This window comes from Cephus cinctus, unplaced genomic scaffold (genome assembly GCF_000341935.2).
Source record: "Cephus cinctus unplaced genomic scaffold, Ccin1 Ccin1_scaffold0330, whole genome shotgun sequence".
Classification (NCBI taxonomy): domain Eukaryota; kingdom Metazoa; phylum Arthropoda; class Insecta; order Hymenoptera; family Cephidae; genus Cephus; species Cephus cinctus.
Genome location: NW_014333027.1, coordinates 2,600,203 through 2,610,943, shown reverse-complemented (window position 1 = coordinate 2,610,943; position 10,741 = coordinate 2,600,203). Strand labels below are relative to the sequence as shown.

The following is a 10,741-nucleotide window of genomic DNA, read 5'->3' as shown; positions in this document are numbered from 1 at the left end:
GGAGGGCTACGGGGGCACCGGAAGTGGGGGCGGGGGTGGGGCCCCTGGGGGGGTCACGGGGATCACGGGGGGTGCCCCCCGTATAAGGGTCGCGCCTCTGGGGGGACCTTGTTACGCACCCCTGCCCGTAACCCAGGCCCAAAACATAGGTAAGATGTGACGATTTGTCTTTGAATTATATTGGTATCTCATGTATTATTTATTTTTTGTATGGATGGTGGTTACTATCATTTCATTTGTTTATCTTCGTTCGGACTGCTTTAATCGTTGACGCTTTCCTTCGTCGTACCGTGAAGTTGCCGATGTTCCTCATCGCTGAGAACGAAAGCGCCTCACTTCTCTCCGCAGCGGGACGCTTTTACTCACTTGCCATTTCGTATTAATCTGGCGGTTATTGTCGCGCGACGGATTCGCACTGCGACGCTCGTAATTTCTTGCACGGTGAACGAAGTGATTAAAAAATGAAAAAGAAGAAGCGTGTCGTCGTCCTTGAATACATGCTCGGGATCGAGATCGTTGACCGGGAAGATCCTTTCGAGAATCGTTATAGATCGATAAAGTCTTGGTAGAATTCTACAAAGTAATAGTGAATTTCATTGGCACAGATATTCCTGAAAAAATTGCAGTCAGACAGTGATATATGATTTTATGTGCATTTGCGGTGAGAATACTAATTTGAAAATGGCATGACTAGATTTTTAACCTTAGCGACATAATGAAATGTAATATTGTGATCATAGCAGGTCGATATAAAACACGCGAAAGAATGGCGGGTAATTTTGAATTTCCTTCTATCTCCGTATACGATCTGTGCTGAAATTAAACCGAGTTCATAAACCATCCGCGTCTAGTATGATAGAACCATCATTTGTCGCTGATTTCGAGACTAATCGTACCGCGGCAGTGTAATTAATCCTGTCCGCCATTTATCACTTTTCCCACGTGTTACGCAATGCACACCGAGGTTCACTACCGTAAAATCGATACTGAATATTTGCAAAAATATTTCCAAAGCTCTTAAACTTCCGCCACGTCTTTCTTCGAGAGCCGTAACAAAAAGTCGTAAATATTTCATGGTCAATTTTTATGTAACATCCTAACCCACAATATAACTCATACGTATACTTGGTGTCAAAGAGAGAGAGAGAGAGAGAGAGAGAGAGAGAGAGAGAGAGAGAGAGAGAGAGAGATAGAGTAAGGAGTAAGTCTTAACGTTTCCGTATATTTTTTCGACTTCTTTTTTTACCATTACGTCAAGAGGGCTGCGCGAAGTAGGGTCGGGATACGAGCGGGTAGGAGAATCAGGAGCTGGTGGAGGGTTGCTTGGTTGACAGGCTCTGATAGAGCAGGGAGAGGGCTCCGCCCATTGGAGGAAACCGTAAAAAGGAAGTCGAAGAGCATTCAGCAATGGCGATAAAGCGGAATCGGCACTCGTAAAGGTCAATTATCGTGAGTCTTCGTATTCATCCACTTTACACGACTCGTTGTCTGACCGGAGAAAATGCAAACCGCAGTCACTACCGAGGCTTCTGATTTCACAACGATTTTGACAGTATTGGCCATTAAAAGTATCAGTCGATCCTGGATAAATGTGAATTCTCTACCTTCCTTCGTGCCGAGTAATTATTCATGGTAAATAAAGTGTGTCCTCGCCTAATAAAAGAACTTACCTCAACTTGACCTGTGAAACAACCCGAACCTATCGGCGACATCTTGCACTGCCAAGGTTCCGCGCAAGAAAACGTTGATTGTTTGATTTTCACGAATTGTCACTGTTCACGCGTGTTATACGTTTTTACCAACGAACGTTCAATTCAATCGTGCGAACACCGGGAGTTGGTGCGATCGAGAGACTCGGCTGATTGGCGAATTAAACCTGCAACCGTTACGAATCGAAACGCCTTAACGTGTTTCGGTATCGACGATGATTCACCCTGTGCATTCCAAGCTCATTCCGTTGGAACGAGCAAAGTCCAGAGTGAGTATCATTTGCAACGAATGGCCAAATTTCACCAAGTATAACCTCGCCGCTCATCCATGTCAACCCGCCGTAAGGGAAACGTAACCTCACTTTCGCAGACGTTCGGCTCATCCTAGTGTGCACTTATTTCACTGGTGTAAACTGTCACGACATTCCGAACGAGAATGATAATATATTTTTAATAAATCAAATGATAGCTTAGTAAAGTTATTAATTATGAATTTAACTCGTCACTATTTACTAAGGCTGTATTCCATTCGCTACAGGGAGGTGCGGACTGGCGATGATCCTGTCGTGCGCGGGATGCGACAAACCAATACTGGACAAGTTTCTCCTGAATGTATTGGACCGTGCCTGGCATGCAGATTGCGTAAGGTGTTTTGACTGCAGGATCGCACTTCAGGACAAATGTTTCTCGAGGGAAGCAAAGCTCTTTTGCAGAAACGACTTTTTCAGGTAGATTCATAAATTAAATATTTATTCACTACAAATCACAGTACGGTCATAATTCGGTTACCTGACACATCCTTCTATAAGGTTACTTCCCAAAGTAACTTCCGGTTAATCGGAAGTAGTCGTAGTGGTGTTTATCGGCAGTACCGGTACTGATACAAGCTTGTATCAGTCAGTCATTCAGTCAGTCAGCAATGAATGACGTCCTTGTTGACGTCGAAAATTTCCTGCAGCCCGAAAGACCCTTTCGTATACCTATATTGCACGTCGTTAACAAACATCTATTATACTTAACATATTATAAATAAGGGATACTTTGTATACGAAGTTTAGCATAAGCTTTTGCATTCCCATGAAAAATTCATTATAGTCCTGCTTATCTATATATTACCTGACATCCACGTGTTTCGTTCGATTTGCCAGACTGGTTTTCAGGTAATTTCACATGAGTCGAGTGGGTTGAATAATCATACTAATATACTCGAGGGTTGATGCAGAAAGGAATGCTGGTAATATATTTGAACATTTTATTACTGGCAAAAATGTCGGATAATAATATAAAGTATGTGTTTATCGCGTATAGACCGTATCCCTATATCATTCGGTCTTCCTAAGGGACCTTTCCCGTGTGTCCAGAACTCGAAACCTGAACGTGGAAACATTATAAATGTTCCGTGAAGTTCTCGCTAGAAGTTTGTTGGGCGTAACGGGCGTACCGCCGCCAACGAGACGGGCACAGGTTCCTTTTCCAAGAAGGTTCAGCCATCACGAGATTCATAAAGAGGTTTTTGCTAAGCGCCCTAGTACGAGCTGTTGCATCACACGTTCTTTGGACATACATATATGTATATATATCGTATTAATATTTCGTATCGTAGACATACATATATACATACATGTGAATATGCTACCACGTGTGCATGGAAAAGGTCAGGGTTCGTTTGGCTTATCGTGCGAAAGTGGGTCCTTCAAAGGTCATTCGCGTAAAGTCTAATTACATCTGATATCCTGTACCCTTTATAAACATTATAGAAACATACTAAAGGACGTTCATTAAACATACGGCTGATTAAAGTTTAAAGGATTCGGGGCCCGATTCTGCATTTATGATCAGACGTGGGTGTGCGTGAGAGGCAGAACGAGGGCCCGACAGAAAGACGGACAGTGGGAAAGACAGAAAGACAGAAAGACAGAAAGACGGACAGTTTGGACGTGGAGACCGAGGAAGCTCGCGGGGCCTTACCGGAGGAAAGCACGGGGCTTTGGGTCCGTGGCAAATCGTGGCGGGGCCCGACGCCACCTTTTGCCCTCTACGTCGCGCACCGTACGTCCCGACGATAGGTTTTTTTTTTATTGGGCCCGTTCCCCCCACACACCCTCATGTCCCTTCCGTCCATAGTATATACCTATACTACTTGTGTATCTTGCTATCCTATGTCTCTTGTTCTTGACTCGAAATCTTATGACGCTTTTTACGCACGGTTCTTTAGACTCCTTTTGGTGAATTTTCTTTGCTTTTTATTTCTTTTTTTTTACTTCTCGCAACCCTCGTATTTTTTGGTTACTGCCGTTTGTAATACTTTCCTATTAGTGCTTAAGGGACCTTGGACCTTCTCTCATTATCGGGCTCCGGTTATATAAGTATGGGACTCAAGTTTGGAACAGAAGCAACACGGTGCGAGCGACTCGACGGTTGCTATATGGGACTGACTAATTACGCCAATTAATTAAATAATTCCTGTAATTAAACGGTGGATGAGGCCAGAGGCCACGGGCCAAAAAAATTAACCGGTAACTCCTCCAAGCGAAGAACTGAGATTAGGGAATTCTCTTCTTGAGTTTTTATCTTTGCAGCTTTCGGTAACTTTCTTCATGCACATAGTAATATTATGCACTCGGTCTATCTTACCTTGCAATTATTAGAGTAATCGTTTCGAGAATTACTGTCACAGCCGGTTAGTTACTTTGATCAAGCGATTAAGTGGCTGATACAAGTTCTACGATAAATAATTATTCTCTATCATTGCCACTCGTAGAAAATCAATGATCGACGTCACGATTCTTCTTTCTTACTTTTCTTGCCTTTAGCTTTTTTTTTATTCCTGCTTTACTCGCCGCTACGATCTCCACGGTTGAACGTGTAAAAACGAATGCAGTTAGAAAAAGGAGACGGGAAAAAAAAAAGGAATTTTCCCCGGATGAAATACGATTTCACTGGTTGAGAGAATCCGAGGCGAGTTTCTCATTGGGTCCACGTGTCAGGAATGCCGTGAGCGCACGAGTACAGCAGTCCCGTGTTATTTAAGACGCTTATTGGGCCTCACAGTTCCCTGGACAGAATACGGTGTCACTTTGTGGAGACGTCGAAAAAATTTTATTTTATTTCGATTATTTCTTTCTTTCCGACAATTTGTCCTTTTTCCGATCGCCTTTTTAAATTTTTCTTTTGTCTCTCTCGCTCGCAGACGATACGGCACAAAGTGCGGTGGCTGTATGCAAGGCATCAGTCCGTCGGATCTGGTCAGGAAGGCTCGCGACAAGGTTTTCCATCTGAATTGCTTCACCTGCTTGGTATGTCGGAAGCAGCTGAGCACCGGCGAAGAACTCTACGTCCTGGACGACAACAAGTTCGTCTGCAAGGAGGATTACCTTTCGGGCAAGCCATTGCCGCACAATCATCACAGCCACGGTCATCACGGTGAGTGAAGCGTCACAGACCTAGAGTATCGATGATCCTGACAGCCTTTGCCTCACTGGACGCTACAAAAACGGAGAAGATTATATCAATATAAATAATAATGATTTTATGAGAATGATTTGGGACGATGGCTGTGCGTTGTGAAAAAAAAAAAAGGAATTAGTTGTTGGTTGATCGTATTTGTTGTTGTATTGACGTTGATTAAAGTATCATGAGAAACGAGCGTATGTTATTGTTGTGATTGCATTTATTTGACGCTGCTGCCATCTGAGATAGTTATTAGAAGTTAATGGGACTCCGTCCCAAATATAATAGTAGGTATTATATAGGTGGTGCGTGGCTTTAAGTATTTTACTGGGTCAGTTAAACGTGATAAGTGAATATAAATGTAAATGGCACGGGCCCAACTTGGCGTTATCGTGATGGCCAGTGATTTTCTAAACGAAACGAGAAAGCATCACCTATAGCCGTATATTAAGGCGTGGATGAAATCCTCTTGAAGATGGTTACTGATATTCAAATGAGTGGAGTACCGGTAGCGTGTAACAGGCTTAGGTTAGATATCGATAAAAGTGAATCGAAGCAGGTATCGAACCGTGAACGATACTTAAAATCATGAATGAACGAATACGCGTACTGATTTATACTTCATGACAGCAAAATCGGATCCTGTTTTACTATCGTTTCCTCTTGTGTGCCATTAAGTGATTCGCAGGCTTTGGGGGATAGCTGTGTATGAGTGATTGGATCTTTATGAAAATTTGATGAATAAGAAAGTGAAAAATATCGAGTAAAAACAGTAAATTGACAAAAAAGACTTATCGATTGACGGTCGGTTTAATTTTATCCGTAAAATGGCTTGTGTTTACAAATACAATTTGGGTAGATTAAAGAAACGAGGAAGACGGTAGAGTAGCATGAAGCCCCGTTCCGTCGGATGGACCAGTGTCGAGTGTGTATATAGGGTTGTGAATAATTTTAGAGAATTTTTTTGACGTTTTTCTCGGAGAATATAGGGCATTAGGGAATTACAGAGTATAATGGTTGTACGACGTTAGGAGTGGGAAAGTTACTGTACGTATGGATGGCTACGGGTGAAGAAAGGTGGCAGAGGTCGAGGGTTTGGGAGGTCACAGTTCAACGCGTTCAACGCCGGAGATTTTACGGAACGAGAGTCACGGAGAACGTTGATGGGCCCCGGTGCCTTTTGCTTGGGCCCGAACGAAAAGCCTACGGCAATGCTACGGGGCGGCAAGCTGTGAAAACACCATAGCCATCATCATGGGGATACCGAAAAGCAAGTCAAAGAGAAGTCCCAAGTGCTAGAGGCCCAGTGCGGCACGGTTCGGTTTCATGGGGTTTTCTAACCATGAAACGAAAACCGAAGATCGTTATGTTACGCAGCGGGCCCCTTTTGTCGCATGCCGACACCTAACCGCAATGCCCAACCCGATCTTACTACATCACTGGGACTCACTTTTCTTGGCTGTTGTCAAATTCTCCATACGACTGCCTCATTTTTATCCGTTTCTTTTTTGCCTTACGAGGAAGCTCCCAAAACGTGTAAAAAAGTTTCAGTAATCTATGTAGACTGTTAACAAATTTTTACGAGTACCATACATTTTTATACAGAAAAGGTATGGCGATAAAAGATTATATTGCATTTTCGTACTAAATTGTTTTCGCATTAATTTCATTCTGTCGTAGTAACACCATGGGATTTTATCAGTAAAAAAAATATTTTCCATATCAAACAATTCCACGTACAATACACGTAACGATCAGTGAATTAATACGATAGCAGCGGGTTATTATTTATGGGAAAAATATTGCCTGTTCACAGGAGGAGACTCCTTGATGGGTTCGGGATCAGAGGACGAAGATGAGGACGGTAGTACACATCATCATCACCACAGTGGAGTTGGGGGTCCCCATTTAGGACCCCATAATTTAGGTCCCGGTAGCGCTGGTGATCAGGGTGTGGGCCATGCCGGCGATCTACCCCTTGGAAGCGACCCCTGCAAGCAAGAGGACTCCGAGGATCAAGGTAAGCCAAGCACCTTGATAAACATTTTTCAAAGAAGGTCCCTCGGATCGGGAATAATGGGTGCAAAACATTTGCGAACGGAGGGAGAACGTGTACCTTAAATCGAGCAAAATTGAGGAGAAGAATAAGGGGCATCCAAAAAGTCGTCGACTTGGCCAGGAACGAGATTATTATTCCATTTTGCGCCGGTACCATTGTGTCACCGTTGCCCTTTATCGACACGACAAAGGGCTGCTACTTTAACTTTCAGTAGGAGAGCGTAAGGGTGTTGTCTGAAGGGTGGGCTCTTGTGCGGTGTGACACTGTCCAAACATTTTCTTTGTCCCCGCGGTTAAGACCTCCCCAACGTTAGGGCTATCGTCCCTGGGCCCTATAGCTTTCACCGGAGCAGCCCTAATAATCCGTCTATATATATATATACGTATAAGCGGGGAGGATACGGACTGGTGTTTGTTCTCTTTTAGAGATCCCAAGCCCCTATTCCGATCATGCTTCACGTGGATAATACCTGCCTGTGTCGTATGATACCGTTATGCGGATAATGTTTTTGAATAAAAAGTCACTAGCATTTCCGATATATCTATGCAGGCGAAGTCTAGGGAATTTTTTATGATTTGCGTTTACGACTCTACCGTGGTACTGAGGTTCCGTTTATTTGGACTAATTGTAAGGGTCCTTGGATGGCGATCCTGAGACTCGTGACAGTCAAACGGAAAACAAGAGTCCCGACGGTGGCGCCGGTGGCGGAAGTGGCGACGGTGGCGCCGGGTCCAAGAGAAGAGGTCCCAGGACGACGATCAAGGCGAAACAGCTGGAGATCTTGAAGACGGCCTTTTCGAACACCCCAAAGCCAACGCGGCACATCAGAGAACAACTGGCGAAAGAGACGGGTCTGCCGATGCGAGTGATACAGGTAATTTTTAATTGGCCGGAAGTGATATGTGTTTACAATAAACGATTGCAGAAGGTATCTATGAGAAGTACGGAGAGGATTGCTTTTGATTGTAGGTGTGGTTTCAAAATAAGAGGAGTAAAGAGAGAAGGCTAAAGCAATTGACGTCGCTGGGCAGAAGTCCATTCTTCGGTGGTTCTCGGAAGATGCGTGGATTTCCTCTTAATTTGAATCCTGGTGCCCTGGGAGGTGAGGATGGTCCACATCCGGGCTTTCCTTATTATCCAGAAAAGTTCGAGTTTGGTTATGGAGGTCCTGTCACGTTTCACCATGAGTTCTTGATGGGCGGGCATCCGCCGCCGCATCCTCATGGACCGCCGTTCGGTGGTCCAGGAAATCCTGGTGAGTTGATCGTTACGATCCTGTAGCGTACCTCTGGATTATACTTATCCATGGGCATTTCTTAATTTTCTTAACAAATATGTATACAGAACATCTTCGGAGATGATTATCAAGGTTATACCTTCTCAGAAGTTCCTTATCTCTTACCAACAGGATTGGATCCAGCTAGTTTAGTTGGGATGGCAGCAGCAGCAGCGGTAGCTGGGGAGTACCCACCCCCAGGTGCGGGTGGTGGTCCACCGGATTTCCTTACTGGTCCCCCGGGTCAGGGTCCACAACCACCTTCCGGTGGTAGTCCCGGCGAGTTCCTAGCGCCTTCAGGTAACCGAATATGGATGTACATAAATAGCGCCCAAAAAAGTCCAAAACAAATTTTTAAGTCACAACCATCTTTGTTGTTTGCATTATGAACAAGTTCATCGGCTTTAGCATCTTTTTTTCGTAACTGAATCAACAACCTCACAAACGTTTCTTCGTTCGGCCCACAGGTGGCGGACAGGGTAATCCAAGCGGGGGTGGCAATGGCGGCGGTCCAGGAGGCGGAGGCGGTGGTGGTGGTTTTCAAGAGCCGCACCAGATGCAAAGCGAAGGCCTCGTCTGGTAGAACGAGTTTATGTTTAATTAATTTCACCGCAACGATCCGCGACTTGATGAATTGCGTGAAAAGTTACGGGCTCTACTCCCACCCCCCCTCCTGATTTTCCCCAAACTCTTCTTACACTTGTCCTCTTTTAAAGCTCGTATAACCCTTCGCCATAACCTTTGAACCCCAAGAGAACGACTTCCTATCCCCCTGACGGTGCCCGATCTAGCCATTTAAATAGCCCCTGAGACCTCTTGGCAAAAATCTGCTGGCTCAGCAGAAAAAATTCCTCTTTTTTTTGTTTTTGTAAGATACCGATTATTATTCTATTAATATTATTATTAATATTATATATTATTATTGTATAATTATTAATTATTATTATTGTGTATAAAACTGACAAACCCTATCGTGTAATATGTATCCTGACCCCTCTATTAATTCCCCTTCCTCTACGATCCACTTTCCCCTTTCCTTCGCCAAATCCCATATCGCAGTCCTTTCTTCCCTGTTAATTAATTTGGATAATGCTAATTTACATGTGAGAGAAAAGATGCAAAAATTCCCTGTAGATATTGGCTATGTTATACTTGTCGACACAATAGCGTTGATTATGCACTATGAGACAATGTGCGGATGATACTGTATCTCCGTATTGGGACTGAAAGACGTGACGCGACGGACGGACAGACGAACGTATCGACGCCAGACGTCGGGATGATGCACAAAACACTACGCGCGTGTACAGGCCGAGTACACGGTGAACAATGTGAAAGAAATACACGTAAAGCCTGTATTGATTATCATTAAATATAAATAGGATATGTAACGAGTATCTGTTAAGGCGGCAATCGATGTAAATACAGTTACGGAAACGTAACGCGATATAAGAACGAGGAAGACGGTGGAGAGAAACACGAGAGAGAGAGATTGATATGCTAAAAATAATGTATACAACAAGAAGACAAGACACACCGCCATGATTCATATAATAATTATAAATATTATTATAATAAACCACCTCGTATTTCCGTAACGACACAGAGTACTTTTATTGATTTGCACAGTAATGAAGATCCCATCCAATCCAATTTGTAATTTTTTTTAATCAATAAAATTTGGACTTTGAACATATTTTGTTTCTCTTTGCTCCTCAAACTGTCTTTTTTTTTCGCCACGCGAATATGGTGGCGCATTGTCGTACTAAATTGCGAATTTGAACTGGACTATTATTTTGTGTAATTCGATAATAATGGACGTAACCAGTGGGTATAAACCAATCAGAGTTGACATCAAAGAAATTGGTGTAGAAATGTTTTTGCAATGATAATTATCAACGGTGTCGTTAAGCACAAACGTTTTTGTTCACCCACAAGAAAATCGTACTGCTCCACGAATCGTTTCCGTCCCGACGGACTACCAGACTACCAGGGTATACCCTAACGTCATTAGGAATGAGTACCGAAGCCTGGACTTGGTTTCGGACATCTGGTGAATTCGATTTTGATGTGTTTCTCCGCCCGGGGGTGCAGTTTCCCGACAGTCCTCACCCCGTGGGGTGCCCAGCGGTACCCTCTTCCAGGCGTTTCACCCTAACTCTAGATATACACTATCAATGTAGTAGGTTAGGTATACAGTGCTCTGTCTACTGGTGTCTACTATTACTGTGTACCCTGTAACGACGA

The 10,741-nt window shown here is 43.7% G+C and overlaps 1 protein-coding gene across 6 annotated transcripts in view; it reads left to right on the top strand.

Moving 5' to 3' along the window:
• Window positions 1–10,140, top strand: part of LOC107266983 (LIM/homeobox protein Lhx1) — a 13,510-nt gene extending 3,370 nt beyond the window's left edge. Inside the window, exons 1-8 of one of the 6 annotated variants that reach the window (XM_015738109.2) lie at window positions 51–149; window positions 2,248–2,437; window positions 4,900–5,132; window positions 6,976–7,179; window positions 7,851–8,092; window positions 8,188–8,473; window positions 8,627–8,794; window positions 8,962–10,140. In XM_015738109.2, coding sequence (XP_015593595.1) covers window positions 2,265–2,437; window positions 4,900–5,132; window positions 6,976–7,179; window positions 7,851–8,092; window positions 8,188–8,473; window positions 8,627–8,794; window positions 8,962–9,077 — 1,422 coding nt within the window. In that variant the 5' untranslated portion in view covers window positions 51–149; window positions 2,248–2,264 and the 3' untranslated portion in view covers window positions 9,078–10,140. Of the gene's footprint in view, window positions 1–50; window positions 150–1,258; window positions 1,450–1,839; window positions 1,979–2,247; window positions 2,438–4,899; window positions 5,133–6,975; window positions 7,180–7,850; window positions 8,093–8,187; window positions 8,474–8,602; window positions 8,795–8,961 lie in introns of those variants that run through there. The other 5 variants (XM_015738108.2, XM_015738106.2, XM_025084012.1 and 2 more) reach the window with 5 other exon arrangements.
• Window positions 10,141–10,741: the final 601 nt, after the last annotated feature.